This window comes from Oenanthe melanoleuca, chromosome 1A (assembly GCF_029582105.1).
Source record: "Oenanthe melanoleuca isolate GR-GAL-2019-014 chromosome 1A, OMel1.0, whole genome shotgun sequence".
Lineage (NCBI taxonomy): Eukaryota > Metazoa > Chordata > Aves > Passeriformes > Muscicapidae > Oenanthe > Oenanthe melanoleuca.
In genome coordinates this window covers 36,786,146-36,809,583 of record NC_079334.1, presented here as the reverse complement: position 1 = coordinate 36,809,583, position 23,438 = coordinate 36,786,146, and the positions used below count along the sequence as shown (strand labels likewise).

At 36.2% G+C, this 23,438-nt stretch overlaps 1 protein-coding gene across 3 annotated transcripts in view; it reads left to right on the top strand.

The window, feature by feature from the left end:
• The window catches only part of CNOT2 (CCR4-NOT transcription complex subunit 2), an 81,428-nt gene extending 63,406 nt beyond the window's left edge, over positions 1–18,022 (top strand). For all 3 annotated transcript variants that reach the window (XM_056516276.1, XM_056516277.1, XM_056516278.1), the window contains exons 6-15: positions 2,255–2,334; positions 3,487–3,612; positions 6,148–6,272; positions 7,783–7,903; positions 8,015–8,171; positions 9,941–10,002; positions 10,099–10,148; positions 10,930–11,030; positions 11,574–11,718; positions 16,881–18,022. In XM_056516276.1, the coding sequence (XP_056372251.1) occupies positions 2,255–2,334; positions 3,487–3,612; positions 6,148–6,272; positions 7,783–7,903; positions 8,015–8,171; positions 9,941–10,002; positions 10,099–10,148; positions 10,930–11,030; positions 11,574–11,718; positions 16,881–16,967 (1,054 nt within the window). In that variant the 3' untranslated portion in view covers positions 16,968–18,022. The remainder of the gene's footprint in view (positions 1–2,254; positions 2,335–3,486; positions 3,613–6,147; positions 6,273–7,782; positions 7,904–8,014; positions 8,172–9,940; positions 10,003–10,098; positions 10,149–10,929; positions 11,031–11,573; positions 11,719–16,880) is intronic.
• Positions 18,023–23,438: the final 5,416 nt, after the last annotated feature.

Below are 23,438 nucleotides of genomic sequence, written 5' to 3'. Positions count from 1 at the left end.
CAATAAACTTGGAAGCTCCTTGTAATGTTCTTATAAGGTCTTTGAGGGCTTTAAGCTGAGTTCTCTTTCTGACTATTGAATTTCTGCTGCATCCACTTTAAAGTATGTAATATTTCTCATGTATTCACAAGTTTATTTTTGAAACATACCTTGAATTTTTAACATCTGCATCTATTTTAAAATTGTTCATCTAGGGCATTGGGAAGAAGTAAGGCAAAATTTAAAAACATGATAGTTTTCCTGGAAGAGTAGTAAACTTATTTAGACACAGTAAGGATCTGGTATTTTACTTCTTTAAATTCTGCAATGATACAGAGAACAGTGGCCTACCATTCATTTAAGGATTTAGTGCTCATTTGGATGCCAAAATTTCTCAATTGCTTCTCTTTTTCTAATTCTGACCAGGATACTAACATCATAAATCATTAGACTTTAACTGTGTTACAGTGCTGCGTTTATGCTTCATTCATATTGATAAACTTGTAGTAAGCACTGTCTTAATTCTAATTATTTAATGTGTGTAGTCACAGCTTAGCATGGCTGACTGCTTTTAGAAGCTTGGTTCCACTACCTCATGATCTCTCCCAGTTAAGTCCTTTTTCTTCCTTCAGGCCCTTCTTTAGAGGAGTGTCTATTAAACAGAACACAAACAAGCTCACAATGGTCAGGTCTGACCCAATCTAGTATTTTACAAAATAGATAAAGGAAAGTGAAGACTAATGTCACAGTTACCTGAATCTTAATCAGATTGTTTAGTTTTGTAGTTTCACACTGATATAGGCATACAGGTACTGTACTCAAGCACAGCAAATAGTGATGTGGTAATAGCAGTCTTTGGTCTTGGAGCATGAAAAGACTTTGTATCTTGCCTCTAATTAGGCAGAATTTACCTTTTCTATCATGTCTAGTGGCAAGAGAGCTGATAACTTTAAAAGATAATATATTCTGAAGTATTTTTGAAATTTGAGATTACAAACAGATGAAATAGTAATATACTTTAAAACTTTATGTGTAGAGGACAATTATATTGAATATTGATACATGCATACAAAGTACTTGTTTAAATATCATTCAGTTGTAGGATAATGAAATCCCTGTGTGTAGGAACATTGGAATTAAAATGCTCTTCTTTTACTCTTTTCTCACTTTCAGTAAACTACAAGTTTTACAAATTGAGAAGGAAATATCTCTGAAACAAGGACTGGCTCTTATTCCACAGTTTATTAACCTATGGAAGTATAATAGTACTACATATCCAATGGCTATTTGAGCGTGTTTAACAAAATTTTGAAGTTACTGTTAGGGAAAAGAATTGACGGCATTTGCTTGTCAGGTGCATGAATTATGTGACTTTCAAGAAGCATTTTCTGAATAGTTGCTTAGCTGGAGCAAAGTAAGTTTTTAGGTTTTTGAACATGTAGCATTTGAAGGTATTTCAGAGTGGAGTTAAATGCTTCAGATTTATAACTGTAAAAAGTTTGGATAGGTGAAATTTTCACCAGGGAATCATTTCATATTTTTATTTATGGAAACTTCCAAAATATCAGCTTCTCTCCTGTTACAGGGGAAAAGTGGATGTTGTGATTTCCCACAGGGCAGACATTCAGAATTTCACTCAGCTGAGCTTTGAGCTTCTCGACATCTCCAGCTCCCAGGGGATGAAATGGATTATTTGTGAAGCTGTCTGTGCAACCATAGTAGTCCTGTATGATATTTAGATGTTTTCAAACATTTTTGCTTGACTGTATGAAACTTCAGCTCGTGTCCTTGTATGACAGAGACCATCCCTCTGCTCACAGTAATGCCTTGTGTACATGGTCATGATTGTACACCATAACTGTTCAGCTTATAAATGAGTCATGGCCGCCTTGGTAATTTTCATGATCCAGCTTCCCACCTGCCAATGAATGGATTACAGCTTGACTTTTAACTACTGCATTTAATCCTGCTTCATTTTTGTATATGAAATTATTGAGTAATGATCATGTTAGTCATAACTTTGTTTGTTGAGAGATGTGTTAATACACAATGGCTATTAAAAAACTTAGCTATTTTGAAGTCGTTCCAGTTGACCTGATTGAGCAGTGCCTGTTGATGCTGCGCAGTGTTTTCAGAAAATAATTAAAAACCAAGTTTAGGCTAATATGGCTTGCTTAGGCCTGAAATAATTTCAGTTTTTTCCCCCTTAATATCTTCCACTAGAAATACAAAGTATGTGTATCCTTTTGTCTGACTTCCTGGATTTTCTTCACAGTATGTCTGGATTTGGGATGAACAGGAATCAGGCATTTGGAATGAATAACTCCTTATCAAGTAACATTTTTAATGGAACGGGTGAGTTTACTCTCTTTAATGTTGACCGTAAACTACAGTAGAGATTTTTTTTTTTTAATAAGTCTAATTGAAAATATTTTTTTCTGTTGGAGTGCAACTTTCTAATAATTTCCAGATGTTCCATAGAAATGCTGCTCCAAGAGCAGTGCTAGATAATTGGTACTACTTTATAGCAGTGGATTTCAATACTTTTGAAGACAAAGTGACAGTAGTTCTATAATATATTTGCTGTATGTCACACGCCTGTAGATTATACTTACTCAGTTAGAAATGCAAAACAGCTCTTGAACTGAAAAAGGGTATTGAGGAAGAAAAGATTTATCCATATTCTATAAAAACATTAGGTATGTAAGAACAGTGGGAAAGCATTTTTGTTTTTTAGATCTCAAACTCCTTTTGAACAGCTGGTTTATTGTGTCATCCTTTCAGCCAGTAGTTTAAGTTGTGATTTTTCACTGGGAATTACTTTTTCACCTGAATTTAATGAACTAGAGAGGGGAAAATATCTTCATCCATAAATGATTTGGGTTCATGTGTGCTGATGTTTCTGTATGTGGCTGCGTGTATGAAGCAGCCTGAGGTGCTGGTGATGTCACAAGAGTGGAAGGGTTTGGACATTCCCTAAGACATTGTGACATTTTTATAGATCTGCAGCTCTGGCCTCACTTATGTAGCATTTCCTGCTGCAAATCAAAAAGTGTTCCCATGTAACTTGCACTGCATTGGCTTTTCAGCTGCTTCAGCTTTATCTTACCTAATCTAAGGACAATAGAGCTCTTTGATGCTGCTGCTAATATGGGTTATTCTTTCAAATTTCTTCTTGATAGTTCTTCAAATTTAAAACTAATTTTAATACCTATTCTAGAACTGTAATTTTGATAGTTTGCCTGTATTTTATGTGTAAAGTCTTTAATTCAGGAGGAGTACACCTTACTAAATGCTATTGACAAGCTGTTGTTTGAAAGCAAACTTCAAACATACTGATGCTCTTTAAGGTAGTCTTGTAATACAAAGGCTGTAGTTTTTTGTAGTAATTACAGAATGAGAAAAAAGATCAACTTGAAAGAAAATCTGTCCTACATTTATCTTGCTTATAATGAAGTCTTTGAAAAAAATACATCAGGGAGTTAAAAATGCCTGTTTTTATTGTAGATGGAAGTGAAAATGTGACAGGACTGGACCTCTCAGATTTTCCAGCACTAGCAGACAGAAACAGAAGGGAAGGAAGTGGCAATCCAACTCCATTAATAAACCCTTTAGCTGGAAGGGCACCCTATGGTAAGATCATACTTTTGAAAACTCTTCAAATGAAATGAAATTTTTTTTTTTTTTGCTATTCATAAGTCAATAGACAGTCTTTTTGAAAATGCCAGACATGAGCTGCTAAGACTCATTTTTAAAAACGAATAATCGATACCTGTGATTGGAGACTCCCATTCATAAATATTAGAACTCATCTGTTTTAATTTTTCTGTCAGTAGGGGTTGTTAGGATTTCTGGTCTGTATGGCATGATTGCTCTGAGACTACTCGCTCTAGAAATTTCTTTGGTGATAGGTTTTATTCAAATTGCATATATACAAGAGCTGTTGATGTCTGGGTAGCAAATTGCAGTAACAGTATTTTATTAGTAGAGGTGGTTTTGTGTAGACAGTCATAAGCTGTAAACATCCTGTAAACTTTTACTGTTTATTGGTAGTATTTGCTGTTGTACTGTTCAGTATCACCCTTACGATAAACTTCAGATTTCAAAAAATAACCTGTAAGCATCAATTATTATCACTCAGATTCCAAGTATGTGTCATATAATTCTTGCTGTACAGGTTAAAAAATAATAAAAGGAAAAACCTTTAGGTGGATGCAAATCTTATTATTTGGGTCTTGAAAATATTCAGGTAAGCTTAGTGTGAGGCACAAAACTTTCTTTTTTGTTACTGCTTTAGTAGATTTTGTTACGCATGTTGCATCAGCTACTATGAAAAGTTGCTTTTATAACTGTAAGTTATTTCTGTGACACTTGTCAAATTTTGAACCAGAAATAACCTAGTGTTTTCTAACTATAAAACGCTAGTGGTTTTCAGAGATAACTCCAACTTTAATTGGGCAAAATAGATACAAGTTTATCAAGTGAAAGTAGCCTCGTAGGTTTGGCTTAGCTAGGGCCCTCTGCATAAGATAGCCATGACAAAGAGTTTGACAAGTTAAACTAAATTGCTAAACAAAGGAAAAAAAGTGACTTCCCCAAAAAAAGACACTCAAAACTCACACCAAGCATAAGTGGAGACTTAATACAGTTAGAGGCTTCTGTAAGATTTTGCCCAACATAGAGTGGCTTGGGTTGTAAGGAACCTTAAAGACCATCTTGTTCCTGCTCTGGAAAAAGACAGGTTGTGAAAAATTGATAGAAGATAGGAGGGAAGTCCACATAGATGTACTTCCAGCAGGGAGCTTGAATTCAATATTAAACAGCACTGCAGCATAAAAATATCTGTAACTGCTCTTGTGCTTACACCATTTCCCCATTTTGGTGCTAGCATAGCTTTTTTGCATGACTGCATGATAAATCATAAAATAAAGTTCTCTGAAGAGCTACCCTGAGCATCTGCTTAGTGCAGCAGATGTGTACAGGGGTAGAAACAATCAAAAAATAAAAATGTGAAGTACATTGGATGTTGTCTTCCAGCACAAAATGTGGACAGCACTTTTGCTAGGGACAAGAAAGAAAAGGTTTGAAATAGAGCAGAGACCTACTTTCCTCATGCTTAGTAATTCAGGAAAATTATACTTCAAATAACTTTTAGATGGAATAAGAATGTCCATTAATGTTAATTCATTATCAGTTTTATTCATCCAGTGGAAGAAATTGTAATAACTCTGGATGAAAAGGCTGAACAGCAGAAACAAGATTAACTCAGTATTGAGTTTTTTCTTAAATATAGGAACTTTGATCTCTAATTCCAGAACACTGAAGAAAGTCTCATGTTGTCATCTACTGAACCATTTTAGACCTATCCATCTACTAAGAATCTTCAAAGAACAGGACCTAGACTTTCTTCTGTCTTCTGTTTCTCTAGTGCAGTGTTCTTCGCCACCAAATCACTGTATTATTTCTCAGCAACGTCTAGTCACCTTTGGGTGTGTGGTGTGGTGATTGGTTTCGTTTGAACTGGCATAAAAAAAAAAGTTCCTGTTCAGTTGTCAGAATCCTTGTTCCAGTGTGACTGGCCTACTACTTTTTTTTAAGTTAGGATTGGATCAATGAGAGTTGCAGGCTAAATGTTTTCAGTTTTCATACTGAAAGTTGGAGTCATTTTTATGTCATAGGCAAGTATTTAATTGTTGACATATTCTGCTGAAGTTAGCTGGTTGTCCTTTGAGAATATATGCTTCTGAAGAGATTATGCAAAAAAATTCTTCATGCATTTAGGGGACAGAGAAAAAATGTATGATAAAATGTATGATGCTTTTAAAAGCAGTACATCTTTCATCAGCGGATTTACCTAAATTCAGCTTTAACAATGCCTGTAAATATGATTTGATTATTTAGATGTGCGAAACAGGTGCAGGGGATGTGTCTATGAATTTAACCTGGAGTGTTTCTCAGCTCACACTTAAATAAGAGGCTTTAGTCTAATATGTGTGGATGTCTTGAATGAATATGCTTTGTTTTGCTTTACCTGTTTTTTAAGTCATCGCTATACAGCTTGTGCAGTAAGCAGGCTTGGACAGCTTGGACAGTAAGCAAGATCAGCAGAAGAAAAATTTTTACCTTAGCAGTCATTTAATGTTGTTCTTGCTTTCATTCTGATGATAGTTGGAATGGTAACAAAACCAGCAAGTGAGCAGTCCCAGGACTTTTCAATACACAATGAAGATTTTCCAGCATTACCAGGCTCCAGCTACAAAGATCCAACATCGAGTAATGATGACAATAAATCTGTAAGCAAACATTAAATCTTCTCTTATTTTCAGTGTTCGTACTTCTTTTGCTAATTATATTTTTAAATGGTCAATGATTTTATTTGTATCAAGAGATTTTCAAATTTGGCCCTCTAAATTAATGACACATTTTGTAAAAGCAGCATTTGAAATATAACATAAATGGACTTTCTCAGCAAGGTTTTTGGTCCAAACAGTCACCCTGCTTGGACACATCTAAACTTATTTTTGAGAATTGATAATATCTTTTAAGTTTGCAATTTGTAATTCTTTTTTCCTAGCAATTGTATCTCATTTTTTTGCTACTGGTGCCTCTCATCAGTAGTAGTAACCTACACATTTTAAGATTTTTTTTCAGTGTTGTCCAGCCTGTTAAATGTTAGGTGGTACAATATCGCTTTAAGATAAAATGCTTAATGGAGATGTGGACTCGGAGGTAACAAGCTCTTTTAATAGAGAGCATTGATGACTATATTGTTGACTAGTGAGGTATGTTATATCTGTTGTATTGGTATAATTATTGTGCATTAGATATATAACTTAGAGTTAATATTATTATTAGAGCTATACTATTATAGGCTTTTCTTCATTGTTTACTCTGAAAGCTTTGAAATAAAAAACGCTATTTTATGCAGACAAAAGGTGAATAAAATGTGGATGGGAGAGGACACTTTCTTACAGGATTTGATAAAATATTCTAGTTTCTGATGGTTTTATTACTTTCAATAGCAAAAAATACAGTAATGACAGTGGCATGAATACTGGTGAATAAGTAGTAGACATGACTACAAACTCACATGAGAGCTAAAAAATGAACTGTTCAAAAAAAGACACATGAGGAAGTCTGGCTCCCAAGTGTTGTGGGCAGTTTTATCATGAGGAAAATACAATTAGTACTGTGTACAGTAAGGAGAGAGAGAGTAAATGTGATTAATTGTATAATTGTAGATTTGTTATAAACAATATTAAAGAGTTAGAAATTATATGTATGACAAATACATTTTCTCAGTATACAGATTTCTGGAGCATAGTCTGGCATACTGTTTATATCAGACATAGTGTTTACATGTCTTTCCTGATAGCTGCAGATGTGCCAGTTGTGTGTTGCTTGTACCTGAAATAGGCTTCAGTATTATCTGTTACTGTGTCGTGGAGTGTTATGAGGAAACAAGACTACGGGGAGAATCCATAATGTGGTGTGTCCAGAAGAACCTCTAGTCACAGGCACTTGAGATATACACTGTGTTCCAACTCAAGTGTAAAATAATTTCTTCTCTTAGACTGCAAAATTTTAGCCTATTAATAGTAATTCTGCGTGACAGATATACTTGAGAAAATGGTAAGTAGTACATAAGGTTTATCAACAGAACTCAGGGGCTTCAGCTTGATACCATTTATTGGAGCTACTTGATGTACTGGCTTAGAGTGCTTGACTGATAAGATATGGTCAATAAGTATTTCCATTTTGATTTGTTTTCATCATAACAACTCTGCAAATAATTTTTAATAGAATTTGAGTACATCAGGCAAAACATCATCCAGCACAGATGGGCCCAAGTTTCCTGGAGATAAAAGTTCAACTACGCAAAACAACAACCAGCAGAAAAAAGGGATCCAGGTGTTACCTGATGGTATGTGTCATTCCACTTCTTCTGCTTTAAAAGTTTTGACAGTCATTTAGATCACCTTGTTGATTCCTCCACTTCTTAAAAGAAGAAAATTAATTTGTTCTTCTTGCCCAGGTCGGGTTACCAACATTCCTCAAGGGATGGTGACGGACCAGTTTGGAATGATTGGCTTGTTAACATTCATCAGGGCAGCAGAGACAGATCCAGGAATGGTACATCTTGCGTTAGGAAGTGATTTAACAACACTAGGTCTCAATCTCAACTCTCCTGAGTAAGTTTCTGGGTTTTAATCCTATCTTCACTTTTGGTTTTATTATGCTGTCATTCGTAGTTTATTCACTGGATTCACTTGACTGTCAACCCCACAAGCTGGTTTGCCAAATAAAATCTGAAAATGTAATGACAGTAAAATAAAATATTCGTAACTAAGAGAATTGTGCTTCAGGGCAAGCTTTCAGTAAACCTAGTGGCTTTGCTTATTCTCTTGACTTATTTAGGACTTTCTTCAAGAAATTGACGGTATATTGTTTATAAATGTAATATATACATTCCTTTTCTAATAATAATATTCCTTGGGGATATCTACACAACTCTTGACAGTTTTGGGGATAAATTAGACTGATACAGTGTAATGATTAACAGAACATCTGCAGGTTAGGCTGAAGATTAGTTTAAATGAAAGTTTTTAAATGTAGTTTTACAGTTAACTTCCAGTGGCTCAGTTCACTTAAGTGAGCTAGTTTAGTCATGTAGGTTTGCTCTAGAGGCAGTGAGGAGAAAAGTAGTTAGTGATTGCACTGATGGTAAGAGAAGTGCTTAAGACAGGTGAGATGAATAACCAGCCAACCCAAGGTGCCTCTGTTTTTCCACTAGTTACAGAAGGAACTCAGATAATTTTGGACAAAACTGGTGTCTTTTAGATGACTTATGCAAAAAAAATTAATTTCTGGTGCTCTGTCTTTCAGCTAAAAATTCACACCTTTTTGTTTCATCAGATTATATAATGTTAGCCTTATAGACTAAGTAGTGTATGTATTTTAAGGTTTGCACTTACTATATTAAACAAAGACCAGACAGCATGCACACATAATTTCCATCTTTCATAAATTTATATGGAGCTGCATGTAATCGGGGAAATATCATGAGTTTGGATATCAAGCACAGGAAGAATGGCTCCCGTTTATTCTACTTTTCTTAGCAGCTATGCTGTAAATAACTGTATTTTTAGTATTTAATTACTGTATGTAATATATTTAGGCTCTTGAATGGAGAGGATAGCGTTAACATTTGATGCAGACAGTTCTATGCTATAAAGCTGGTTTTACTTTATGCTGCAGAAAAGCTTTGCAAACAGCCCATGTAGACCTTGGTGTCTGGCCTGCCGTCCTTTCCTTATGATAAATGTTCATCACTTGCTTTATGGATTGTTGTTTGAAAATCTAAAACTATATCACATGTGAAAAGACAAGTTTTTCTGCCCTGTGTGGTAGTTTGGTTGGTAAAAATATCTGTGTGACATAAAAACTTAGCACAGTGAATGTTCTTTTAGAAACAAAACTTTATAATTCTGTATATATTGCTAGTGATTAAAATTATCCCTTCTAACTCCTGCTTTGAAGAAGAGTTAAACGTTTACAGGTTAGTTTTAAAAAGCAACCTGCAAGTATGAATTTTTCCTCACCTTTTGAGTCATAGGCTAATAAATCAGAACCCACCAGGCTTGTGACAATTATCCCTAGTTAAGCTGAAACCCTGCATAATAACACTGGATACCTGAAAAAGGTTGGGACCTCTGACACCTAACTTGAAGGAAAGATAGATTTAAAAGGAATCTTGACCCTGTAGTTTCCTATGGAATTTAAATGTAACTTTGCATATTAAAAAGAAAATTAATAAATGTACTTGCTTTAGGAAAGTTTCCTTCTCACTCCAGCTAGGAATTTGGCTATTAGGTTTGTGAAATTGATTATGGAGGGGGTTGGTTGGTTGGTTGGTTTGGAGGTTAATTTTTATAAATTTATGCTTTTCTTTTTTCTTCAGAAATCTTTATCCCAAATTTGCATCCCCATGGGCATCATCACCTTGTCGACCTCAAGACATAGGTAAGAGAGAAATAACTATTATATTCAATATTACTATTTGCAAATTATATTCATTTACATGTCTTAATAGTTGCATCAATTCCGATTCTTTTTTAGACTTCCATGTTCCATCTGAATACTTAACTAACATTCACATTAGGGATAAGGTGAGTACGTGTGTCTGTGTGCCTGCATTTTTTGTTAATTTATTACCAGTAATTTTCTAAATTTTCTTTCAGATAGGTAGTGGTCAAAATCAGTCCGTTTTGTGCATGTTCTCAGTCTTTCTAGAAGCTGTGTTAACAGGCTGATTGGACACATCAAGCACCCATTATATCTTACATAAAGGGAATGGGCATGCAAAAGAATAGCTAAAATGCACAGTATGTTTTTAAGACTTTGCCCTTCATGTGTAATTGAGGTTTTTTATTATATAATTCAAACAGCAAATTAAATGGAGATATTCTTGAGATAAGCTCAGAATTGTGTTTTATCTGTTGCATTCCATAACTACATGAAAAGGGATTTTTTGAGATATATTTTCTTTCAACTGTTTGTAGGGTTCATTGAAAAATAGCATAAGAAATTTTAGTACTGTTACTTAATAGGGCGTGGAGGCAGCAAGTACATGCAGAAGTTGTTTTTTTGGGCTTTTTCAAATAAAGTACACAGATACAGGGAGAAAATTCTGTCTTGTTGGTTTGTTACATCTGTAGTTTTCTATTCTATTTTCTATTTCTTTAACTTGGAAAGGTCAACTAAAAGTGAAGAAAAATTGATTGTTTTAATAATTATTACTCTTGTTGTATTAGAATATCATTTTCAACACACTTAGAATGGAAGGATGAAAGTTCTGGATGTATCCTTGTGTTATTTAAGTGGGGTAGTGTGTTTTAAAACATTTATCTATTGTGATTTTTCATCCTCGTTTTCTTCAATCTTTTGCAGCTGGCTGCAATAAAACTTGGCCGATATGGAGAAGATCTCCTGTTTTATCTCTATTACATGAATGGAGGAGATGTATTACAGCTATTAGCAGCAGTAGAGCTGTACGTTCAAACTATTTTGTCAGTCTTATATGAGCTAATCTATTGCAGTAATGAAATGGCAGATGTTAAAAAAAAAAAACGAAACAAAAAAACAGAGCACCCAACCTAGTTAGATGTTGAAAGCAAGAGGCTTAGTCAGTCTTGAACTGTAAATCTTTTTTTAAAATACCTCCTCCAACCTTGTCAAGAGTTTTTTTACATTTATGTAGTGGAAATCAAAAGCCCATCTCATTTATTTTGAGTTATGAAGTACTGTGGAAAAAATAGCAGGTGCCAGTCATTATTGAATGTGTAACTTACCTGTTGTCAACAAAATCAGAACCAGTAAATACTCATAAAAAGATTTGTTTTCGGAACCTACCATACTTGAAGTTTCTCATGTGTTTTAGTTTGAGGTATAATAACTGTCTGGAAGAGGTATGAAATCACAGGTTTAACCATGTCGTAGAAATTTTATTTGGGATTTGAAAGCATTGGTACAGTCCTGATTGAAACCTTTAACTAACAGTAAGAATTACTTTTCGTTTCTATTGCAAATGAAAGATTTAACCGGGATTGGAGATACCACAAAGAAGAACGAGTATGGATCACCAGGGCACCCGGCATGGAGCCAACAATGAAAACCAATACGTACGAGAGGGGAACATATTACTTCTTTGACTGTCTTAACTGGAGGAAAGTAGCTAAGGTATCTCTTTTCCCTTTCATAGGTATTTTAGGTCTGTTGACCATGTATTTTTACAAAGACAAGAGTAGAACACAAAAATCTTCACAAAAATCTCAGACTTTCTAATCTGGTATTTATGTTCATTACCTTAATTTTTCATGTCTGAGGGAAAAAGATTGAAACACTGCTTGCTTGTGGAAAATAAGGAGCTGTCTCTCTTTATTTCCAATTTTCTTCAGGAGGTAGAAGGATATAAAATTTCTTTTTGGAGTTATGTTAAAATTGAAAGCTCTTCCCACAGCATAGAGTTGATGAATGGAAAGCGTTATTTGGTGTTTTAGAAGCTGTATTTGCAAACATTTTATTACTCTGCTTTAGAAAATTAAATAGAATGCTACCACACATCACTTAGAAGTTTAAAATGGATGTGGGATGGGTTCAGGGAATGCTTTTTTGGTTTTTGGGTACAATCTCTCCTTAGCCATACTTAGGAATTCCATGCTCTGTTGTTTGAAAATCAGAGTTCTTTAAAATAAATAAATAACTTCTTCGAAGGAGAAGGCATATTTCCATGATGCTTGTTTTCTATACTGTAGACGCAAGAGACATTAAAAAATCAGAAAGCTAGAGCTTTTTCCCTTCCCAACTTTCATAATCTAATTGTCCCATTCTGTTCATTAATATTGTCAGTAAAGTTCTATGTCAGACCATCTGTAGATACTCTATCATGCTCTTTTTTCTCTAAAAAACAACGGATCAGATCAGGTTGACCTTGAAGCCTTGACCTCAATAGATGTGATTCCAGCATGTTGTCACTGTATTTTGTGGTTCCACTTGCTTAGGTATTTCATAGAATAAGAAGTCTTTTCACTTGCAGTCCAACTTACGAATTGTTTGATGAAAAGGCATTTAATTTCTGTGGGGAAGTTGTATTTGTACACTTGGAGATTATGGAGCATTGCATTAGTTACATGTCTGTTGATGTGCTTTTAAACATCTGTTTTAAAGAGAATAAAGTTCAGTGTCCTCCTCTGTCTATACAGCAGTCTGCCATCTAGACATTAAATAGATACATGCTATTTTTATTTCCTCCCCCACTCCCTCCACCGAGTAATTCTGTGTGGTTTGTGCAAACTCTCATCAGGAATTAGCATTGTAGTTGCCCTGAAGGATACAGGAGGTTCTTTAGTCCAATTGCAAGTGTGACTCCTTGCCTCTGCCTTTCTGCTGCCAGAGGAAAACCCAACAATCTGTAACTGACAGTTTTAATGCCAAGTCCTGTTTGTATGGTTTTTCCTAAGTGAGAGATAATTCCCAAACTTCTAAACAAAAGCACCACTCCTCCAGAAGAAGACCCAAACAAAAGGAAAGTTTTTGTTTATACTTGAATTATTAATTTGCTGCATGGTTTGTTTCCTTAGGTTCCCCCAGATGCTGTTTCAAGCTATTTTATTATTGTCTAAGATAATCAGAGGTGAAGTAATTACTTTTTGAAAGGATAGATTTTTTTTTCTGGAGTCAACTGAATGTGTTCCATTTATTTACAAGCAACGAGCCTTGTGTAGTTTCACGGATCAATGGAATTGTGTTTTAGCTTGTGTGGACACAAAACATTTCTGTTTTACTAGGAGGAAGTGGTGCCCATTGTATAAGGATAGTAACTTTTTCAGTGTCTCCTTTTTCTACCTGTAGTAACTGTATGCAGCTGCTATTAGATGCTCAGCATTACTTTTTAAGACCTTGTTTTCTCTATTTAGAATCCTGAGTGCTATTCTGAAACTCAGCATCCAGTGCTTGAGTGATGTACACTCCATCCTGTTATGTTCCTGAGATACTGGAGAGAAAGGAACACTACAGTTCTTGGAATGGTTTTTCACAAGATCTACATAGATCTCTTCTTTTTATTTGCATGCTGAGGGTAATTCCCCCAACATTAAGAAGCAATTTACAGCTAGTAAGGAGAGGGATGGAATTTTCTTAAGTTTTGCACTTGCAGTGGTATTGCAACAAGGATTGTTATTCCCCCAATGTCCATAAGAAGCAATAATATCTATTCTTCTAGGCTTATGTATTCCATAATGTAAAAAATCGAACTGGAATATTATTTTGACAATTTTATTTAACTTTGAGCAGGCAAATTGAGCATTGATCACAGGATGCTAAGAGAATTATTTTGAGGAAAATTGCAATTTTTGTTACAGTGAAAAGGAGTTGGAGTTGCATACTAGAAATAATTCTGTGACATTTTCACCTTTGATGAATAAGAAGTTAGATGCATGTGGTGTGATCTTCACATTCCGTGTTAATGTTATTACCTCTGGTATTAATTTCTGGAGTGGATATTTTCTCTGAGGAAGACTAATACAGACTCACATATGGCCAAGTATTTTTTTTCTTACAAATGCAGAAGTAATTAATAAATATTGCAGGAAATTAGGCCTATAAGGAGCTGGAACAAAAAGAATTCTGATAAATTACAATCTCTTGTTATAATTGTTATATTATTAGTGGATGCTGGTTATATCAGTTCCTTAGAAGGCCACAATAATATTTGCTGCTTAACAGTTTCACTTGTCCTTTTCTGAAGCAGGCATGCAGGAATACTTGCTTATAAATTACTGTCTCATATGTGCACATTCAGTTATTTTTCAAGGTGCTTTATAAATTTGGTTCTTGTTCTAGTGTAGATGCTCAAATATAGGGCAGCACACACTCTGTGTTGTACTTTGCAGACATAGTGTATTTTGCATTATGAGTTTATGTGTTTATTGTCCCTATTTTAAATTACACTGCTGTATGAAATATTGCTGCAGTGAAATACAGCAGTTTACCTTAGATAGCACAACTAAATCTCAAGACTTGTGTTTGTGAAGACATAAACCACATGTGATTTACTAGATATAGTGTTCTGGATTGGTTTTAACAAAAGTAAAGAAGGCTGAGTAACTTACTTCAAGAAAAATCAAGTCATGTATTTATCTTTTTTCTGTCGGCTCTACTTTTATATTATTAATAGATAATAGACTGAAGAAGTAAATTCATCCAAGTAGCTGAGTAATAAGAATTCCTAAACTATTAGGAAATAAATTGTCTCCTTTTGACGCATACTTTGACAGCCATGAAAGGCAGAGAAAGCTTGATTAGTTCTTCTGTATTATAAAATGACTGCAGAATTACTGGAGATCATGGAATCATAGAATGGTTTGGGTTGGAAGAAACATTAAAGATCCTCTAGTTCAACTCCCGTACCATGGACAAGAACACCTTCCACTGGACCAGGTTGCTCAAAGCCCCATCCAACCTGGTCTTAAACACTTCCAGGGATGGGATAGTCACAGCTTCTCTGGGTAGCCTTTTCCAGTGCCTCACCACCCTCATAGTAAAGAATTTATTTCTAATACCCTGTCTAAATGCTGTTCTTCTTCAGGTTAAAGCCATTCCCCCTTGTCCTATCACTACATGCCCTTGCAAAAAGTCCCTCTTCACCATTCTTCCTGTAGGCCCCCTAAGACCCACCCAGCCGAATCCAGCCTTTGACACCAAGTGTGGACATGTATGTACATATATCTATGGACTTGTATGGATTTGTACCCCTTGATCTTGATTCTTACCCAAGGGGGGAGCAGCATCTCTTCAGTCTCAGCATGTGTGCATCTGCACAAAAAGAGAACATACAGCAACTGGCATGCAGTTTTTATTAGGAATGCCAGAAGCAATTCACTTGCATATATATGAGTAAAAAAGGCCAGACAAACAAACACACCACCTAAATAAATAAATAAATAACCCCAAAAACCAACCAACCAACAAAAAGAAAAAATACAAACTTTAAAAAAATCTTTGGTTGGAGTAGAGAGCAGGGAACTAGAAATTAAGCAGATGTGCAGCATTTCAGTGCAGATGACTATAACCTCACATAGATTTTGCTAGGGTTTTCCAGTTTTAGGGACAATATTCTCAGGAGAGTACAGAATGCTTCATATTTTCCACTACTTTGTTTCCTTACCATGCTGAATGTTTTTTTCATGCTAAGTGGACCTTGTTTTGCCTTGAAAGAAGAGAGATCTGAGAGCTGGATTTCCTCAATTTTATTTCTGTTCTTGCATTAATTTAGTACAGATTTATGTGTACAGAAATAATTATGCTGTTTAAACACTTTAGAGAGTATTCTAAAATGATCTCTTCATTATTTGTATGTTTTCATCTCTGTGTGAAAACGGTGGGCTATGTTTGCTTGGCAGATACAGATGATGTTCTGTTGAGGTTCTCCACCAGGTTAGATAAAATAAATTACTGTGCATGTCCAATGTTGTTGTTGTTGTTGAATTACCAAGAAGTACCCCTAAAGAACAGTTCTCAAATTTCTGCTTACCCTGTTTCTTGAATGGAGATAAAATAGGGATGAGATACAGTTACACTGCTGAAAGGATCTGGGAAGTAAAAGGTTTCAGCTTTGATGGGTCTGGGGCTTTAATATGAGGATGAAATATAGAGGAATATTTCCATAAATTCTGGCTTAAGTGGGTCTCAGTACTTTTTACCTGACATTTTCACAGAATCATTTAGGTTAGAAGAGACCTCTAGGATGAAATCCAGTCTTTGATTGGTCACCACCATGTCAAACAGACCTTAGCACTAAGCCCAGCTGTTTCTTGAGCACCTCCCTGATGTCCAACCTGAATCTCCCCGGTGCATCATGAAGCTATTTGGTCTGGTACTGTTACACAAAAATATTCCCAAACTTTAGTTCATCCAGAATAAGCCCCTATACTCCTGCCATGTTGAAAGACAGCTTTTGTTTATAATTCAGCTCATGCTGTGATTGTGTTCTTGTGTTTTGTATATGTGAATATATAAAATTGTTTGAGATTATAACAATGGTTCTGAGAGTCATGTAGCATTCAAAAGAATAGGAGAGCCTACGTTTTGTGGGTATAATGACTTAGGATTGTTGTAATTTACTACTTTTTTCTCCTTAAAATATGAAATTTAAGATAGCAAAGTTGTGTGGTTTTGCCTTAGGATAAGCTAGTACTTGATCGCCTCTGTATTTGTGCTTTTCAAGTATGGTTGGTAGACCAGGTCTTGACAGGTAAATGACACATTGTTTTATTTGGGTTTCTCTTTTTTTTTTTTTTTTTTTTTTTTTTTTTTTTTTTTTTTTTTTTTTTTCTCCCCTGTAGGAGTTCCACCTGGAATATGACAAATTAGAAGAAAGGCCTCATCTGCCATCAACCTTCAACTACAACCCTGCTCAGCAAGCCTTCTAAAGACTTCCCTTTTCTTGGGGTATGGCTGTCTCAGCACAATACTCAACATAACTGCAGAACTGATGTGGCTCAGGCATCCTGGTTTTAATTCCTTGAGGATCTGGCAATTGGCTCATGCGAAGGGTCACCATTTGAGGTCCTGCCTTACTAATTATGTGCTGCCCAACAACTAAATTTGTAATTGTTTTTCTTTAGTTTGAGCAGGGTCTGAATTTTTGTTTTTGTTTTCTTTTTTTGCCAGCAGACAAGCTTGGGTCTGTAAAGACAAGCGAGTACACTGACAAAAGTTTACCACTTAGTTTTCCAAAATGTAAAAACAAAAAAAAAGAAAAAAGACAAAAAATTAGACAACAAAATTTGCATTGTTCATTGTAGCACTATTGGTAATAAAAAATGTTTGTGCATTTTTATGTGAAGATCCTTCTCGTATTTCATTTGGAAAGATGAGCAAGGTTTGCTTCCTTCATTTTACTTCCCCTTCTGTCTTTGAAAGGCAGTTTTCGCCAAGCTTAATGCAAGAATATCTGACTGTTTAGAAGAAAGATATTGCCACAGTCTCTGGTTAGTTTCCAGAGTTGTGTATTACTGAGCTTCATCTTTCCAGAATGAGCAAAACACTGTCCAGTCTTTGTTACGATTTTGTAATAAATGTGTACATTTTTTTTAAATTTTTGGACATCACATGAATAAAGGTATGTATGTACGAATGTGTATATATTATATATATGACATCTATTTTGGAAAATGTTTGCCCTGCTGTACCTCATTTTTAGGAGGTGTGCATGGATGCAATATATGAAAACGGGACATTCTGGAACTGCTGGTCAGGGGACTTCTTTGTCGCCCTGTGCACTAAAGGGCCAGATTTTCAGCAGCCAAGGACATCCATACCCAAGTGAATGTGATGGGACTTAAAGAAGTGAACTGAGACAATTCACTCTGGCTGTTTGAACAGCAGCGTTTCATAGGAAGAGAAAAAAAAAAAGATCAATCTTGTATTTTCTGACCACATAAAGGCTTCTTCTCTTTGTAATAAAGTAGAAAAGCTCTCCTCACTGCAGTGTTGACTTTGATTTGAGATTGTGAAATTATTTCTTCAACAATGAAAAATGGAAAAAAATTGAAGTATTAAAACTATCAAGCTGTACAGTGGTTAAGACACTTGAAGAGTCTTTTTGCTGCTGACAAGTAAATTTATGAGAATTTAATATTCTTTTCCACAGTAAAGTTTCCACGGCCAAAAACTTTGGTTAACCTTGCTTTCAGATCCCCTCTCTATAAGAGCAAATAATTTTTAGAAAGATGGGTGGGTACCATGTCAAATGATAGAAAGATGCTTCAAGAATTTGTCATTTGGGAGAAGCTTGGGTTAGAACTGATCACAGCTTTGTTCCGTGTTGATGTTTTCCCACATAAAACAGAAATACATTTCATTTGGTGATCACTATAACTTCCAGATGCAAATAAACATGAGCATATACTGGTTCTGAGAATTGTAACTGTTCTGAGCAGAGAAAGAAAAACCTGAACTGTTGGGATGGTTTTCGTTTTTTAGATATGATTACCACTTCTCATTGAAGTGCCTCTGGTTGATCATTGAAAAATACCTGAAATAACCAAAGCAGGAAAAGACATGCTAGTGAATCCTGGGATTTTTTTTTTTTTTTCAATTTTGACCCATTTTTCTGTGTAGTGCAAAAGCAGCTTGTTTGCATGTATTGAATTATGCTTGGAAATTGGACCATTAGTGGCCTTGCTGTGGTTCTGTATCAGGTGTATGGCAAATTTAAATTCTGAACTTTTTTAATATCTATTTTAAGATGGTAAAGGTAAAACTTTAAGCCTGTTGATTATACTTTTTTCTATTATTAAAGCAGTTTTCCCAGCTTGAAAAAAGAGAATGGTTATAATCCATATAACTAACACAGCTGAGGAAGATGGTAGATTTTTTTTTCTCAAACCGAAGCAGATTTAAACATATATTTGATTATCCAGACATAAATTTATAAATTTTCAGAATTATAATTTTCCAAAAGCATCTTGTTCTCTCCACAGTTAACGTTACCTTTTTTTTACTGTCAGAGGTTCACTATGACCTTTTTTTTTTCTTTTTTGGGTAAGGATTCCTGAAGTGATATTTCCTTCTTCAAATCAAATTATTTCTCATGTTCGTGGAAATTAACAGCATATGGTAAAGGGAGCAAGATCAGTTACATTAAAATACTAAATATCTATGACACTTTAAAAACAATTAAGCTGAAACTGGGAACATAAGTTTTCCCAAAAAAGACTTGATGATACAGTTGTATTCAACTGCCCAGTCTTTCAAAAATGTGAAATATCTGATTTTGGGAGACTTCTCACCTGTGAGCACAGAGTTGGTGCTTTGCTCCTTCCAGGTGGAAGAGCAGTCTGGCTCTGGTTCATCAATTAAATAAGTATATATGGAGACTTTAAAATCTGTGAATATTATACTCTGGGTTGAAGCAAGAGAAACAGATATAAACAGACAACAAGATGTAAGATTGAAATCACTTCTTAACTGATACCATATAAATTTTAAAAATTGAAAAAAATAACATACTACTTTTTTTAGTGAAAGAAAGAACACCTCAGCCCTCATTTACATACTCAGGTGGCAGATGGGTGACTGAATTGCCTTGCAGATTTTCAGACTGACAGTTAAGGTCTGAGGCTTATTTAATATGTTTTTACATTCCACTAACACTATAAATAGATAATAGAGTGCTGTTTTTAAAATACCTTTATTTGAGGTGGGTGCTTTTCCCCATAACTAGTTTTATACAACAATGCAAGGTAAGTTCTGAGTAGAAAACCCAGTGTTCTTGGAAAGAAGTATTCCTGTTTCTGGCCTGTCATGCTTTCATAGTCCTTCTGGCATATTGTTCACAAATCTTTATTGAATAGTTAGCTCCATTTTCTCTGCAAATCCACTACCTTCAACTACCGGGCTTAACGTAAGTTTCAGTGATTTGATAACATCTGGTATTGTAGAAGACACTTTGCATTTTAACAATTGCTCAATTAACTCAAACCACCCTGCTTGTGGAAGAATCAAGGGCACGAGAGAGTCACGTAGGAAAGGGTTAAGGATGCTCCACTGGGGTTTTTAAAAATTAACAAACAGAAAAACCAGCCTGCACTCAATCTCCTGCACCTTAGTGCCTGGTGCCACAAATACATAAGCACATGTGAACCTTCGTGGGCTTGATTAATCTAATTGAAGACCTAAGTAATCCAGGGAAGCCTGCAGATACTCACATGGGTAAAAATATTTTTCACGTGACTGTGATCTTCAGTGAAGTGTCAGCTGCACCTGTGTCGGGATTCAGGACTGACTACACCACTCCCTCATGGCTGTGACATTTCTACACTTCAGAGATGCATGATTGGGTCACTTGGCTGCGTGGCATGTCTGAAATCCTCTCTGTCCCCAGGCCAGGACTTCCTGTACTCGTCTGTTTCCATGTTACAGTTTCCATGAAAAAAAGGAGAATGTTCCCAAATAAGAATTTGTGTATTGTAGTCAGAGTCAAGATTTTTGCAGAGGGTCTGTTTCTATTGACCATGAAGAGACCAGAAACAGTCTTTGGCATGACCTAGGCGGTGCTGGGAAACAGAGGTGTAGGCCATCTGCTTGGTCCTGAGTGACTCCTAGGTAGCCATGGATATGGAAGAAGGCTGTCCATCTTCTAAATAATGCAATTTAAAGTTACTAGTCACCTAAAAGAAACTTCCTCCACCAAATTCCTGGTGACTTCCAGTTGAAAATACCTCCATGGCTGGACATTGAATGAAACAAAAAGGAAAAATTGGTTGCTGTCACACTCCAGAAAAGCCTCTAAGTGCACAGCTGCCATCCTAAGCATGGGGTAGCTAGACAGTGCTTTTGGTTTAAGATTCTAAATACAATTGCTATTAAAGCTAAATTTCAGAGTGTGCTTAGTTCTCAAGTACCTTTTCATTGCATCCCTCAAAATTTGCCACTGCCCAAAATCAATGCTATTAGGAGTTGAATTCTGGTAATACAGACTGGATTGAGAAGTTAGTCTGGATTGACAACTAATGCTTTTATTTTTTATACAGTATGTGAATTAAGGATTTTTTTTCTCTGTGATAGGCATGCGTGCTCTCATTTCCATAAATCTGAAAGCTTCCAGTACATTAAAAAGACCTCAGGAAATGCAGCTGAATAACTTGCTTTAAAATTTTGGCTTTAATCATTTCAGTAGCTTTATCACTTAAAACCACTTTACTGTTAGAGGTAAACTTTTATTTTTTTGAAAGTAGTATTAAAGCACATCAAACAATAGTTTTGGCTGTTACTGATTCCGTTCGCTTCTGGATGAGCAGTGCTAACCAAGTTGATGTATTATTTTTCTAGGCTTCAGGGTTTTTTGTGTTTTATACTGTCTTCTTGGTATTAATGAGCTAATATATGTGGGGATATGTCAGGTTTTCCTGCTGAAACTACCAAAATAATATTCTGTAAAATCACCTTTTTGAACTCCCTCTGGTTTAGCAAACAATCCAGTGAAGTAGCTAGTTTTCGTGATTGGACCATCCTGCATCAGATACTGGTGAACCTCTGTGGAATCCTTCAGTGTTCCCTAAGCTCTTATTCTCCACAAAAGGGTTGGTTTGGTTGTTCCAGAGATCTCTCTTGACTTGGAAGGCCAGTTTACTTTCTGGTGGGCATCACAGTATTGGTTTATAAAAGGCATTCTCTTGCTTATGTAGACATTTGCTTTTGGAAAAGGCAGTTCATTACTGGCGCTTTCCTGGAAGATGTGCAGTCAGTACCCCAAGGACCAGCACCAGGCTCGTGCAAGGAAGCAGGGAGGTGTGAGCCCCATCCTGATGAGCAGCCTGGGAGGGTGTGGTGGCAGAGCTGCCCTGTGGCTACCCTGCTCCAGGTGCCTGACCAAGGCAGAGGTGTCTCAGCACTGGCCATACCAGGTGGGTCATTGGCCACAGGTAAGGCTGTCCCTTGGCTGTGGGGCAAAGAGGGGCCAAGAAGAGCAGGCAGCAACCTGTTCTGCTGTTGAAGTTTTCATACAGACATTGAGCTTCGTATGCCAGCTTTCTCAGCCCTCATGGCTCCTGGAGCAGCCCATGCTCCTGGAGCCAGCATCCGCACTCCTGCCCTCAGCAGGTGACAGCAGAGCTAAACTCTTCACAACAGGCCCTTTACTCTGCTGCAGTGATCAAGCATTGATGATAATTTTTCACTTCCAGTTGATCTAAATAGACTTTGAGTCTTGACTGAGTCTTTGTGCAGAAATTCAAAATCTATGAGATCGCCTGGTGAATGCTAAGGTGAATGCTAATCCTGGTTAAAATACAGCTTCAGCACCTCCCCGGCTGTGGATGATGTAGGAATTGGATGCACACAGAAGGACTAACTCAAGGCTGCTCTGTCACTCAGTGAGTTATTGCCTTAATTTCCATCTGACAGCACTTTATTATGTACAAGGGATTGCAGGGAGTTGAACCAAGTATGGAAGGCCACCTGTTCAGGAGGTAAGACAGAAATAAGCTACAGCTCATTTACACTGAGAAAGCAGAGCTGGAGCTTCCCTTTCAGATGCTAAGTGACCAATTGACCTGATTATAATTTTATTTTTTATATTATGAAAACTCTATGCAACAAGTCTCCACCATTAGAGACTGCTGTCACCAAATTGCTGGCAGCAAAACCTGATGATGGGAGTGGATGAACAGAGACAAGGACTGAGCAAGATAGGTTCAGTTTCTAGTATTAACACCTATGGCAGGTTTAAGTAAAAAACCCATAATCCCAGACTCAGCTGGTATACTTTTTCAGAAACCCTTTGATAATCAGGGCAGACTGCTGCAAAGCAGCTGGCCTGAGAGGAGTGTGGTAGTGCACTTGTGCAAGCAGGGGCAGTATTTACATCCATCTATATTCACGGCACAGTGTGGACTCTTAATAGCCTTCCTGCCAAACCTTGCTCAGTAGTGCATTTGGAGAACCTATGGATCAGCTTCATTTATAAAAGTTTGACGTTGCACTCTGCAGTGGGGAAGTGATTGAAAAAGCAAAGTGCTAATTCCCAAATGTTTCTGTTTCTTTACCTTCTTGTCTGCTGTGTCATCAAGTTCAGCTATCAGCTCTGAGGCTCACATTTTGTTCTACCTAATTGCCTGTGGTAAAGACGACAGAATGCAAATACAAGTACTGCATATGGTATTTTGGCACCAAGGAGCTTGTTGTGTTGCCACAGTGGGAAATGCTGGGTAATAACCAAACTTTATTTGCCAAATAAATATATTTTCTTTAATCAGCTGCTTTTCTTGCAAACCTTCTTGGAAGAGAGCACTTCTTAGGGAGAACCTTCAAAGGTCAATACTTTCCTGTTCAAAGCAATTCCTGTGTGTGATAGCTATCATCTTGCCTACCTGTTATCTGTCCCTGCTGTGCAGGAT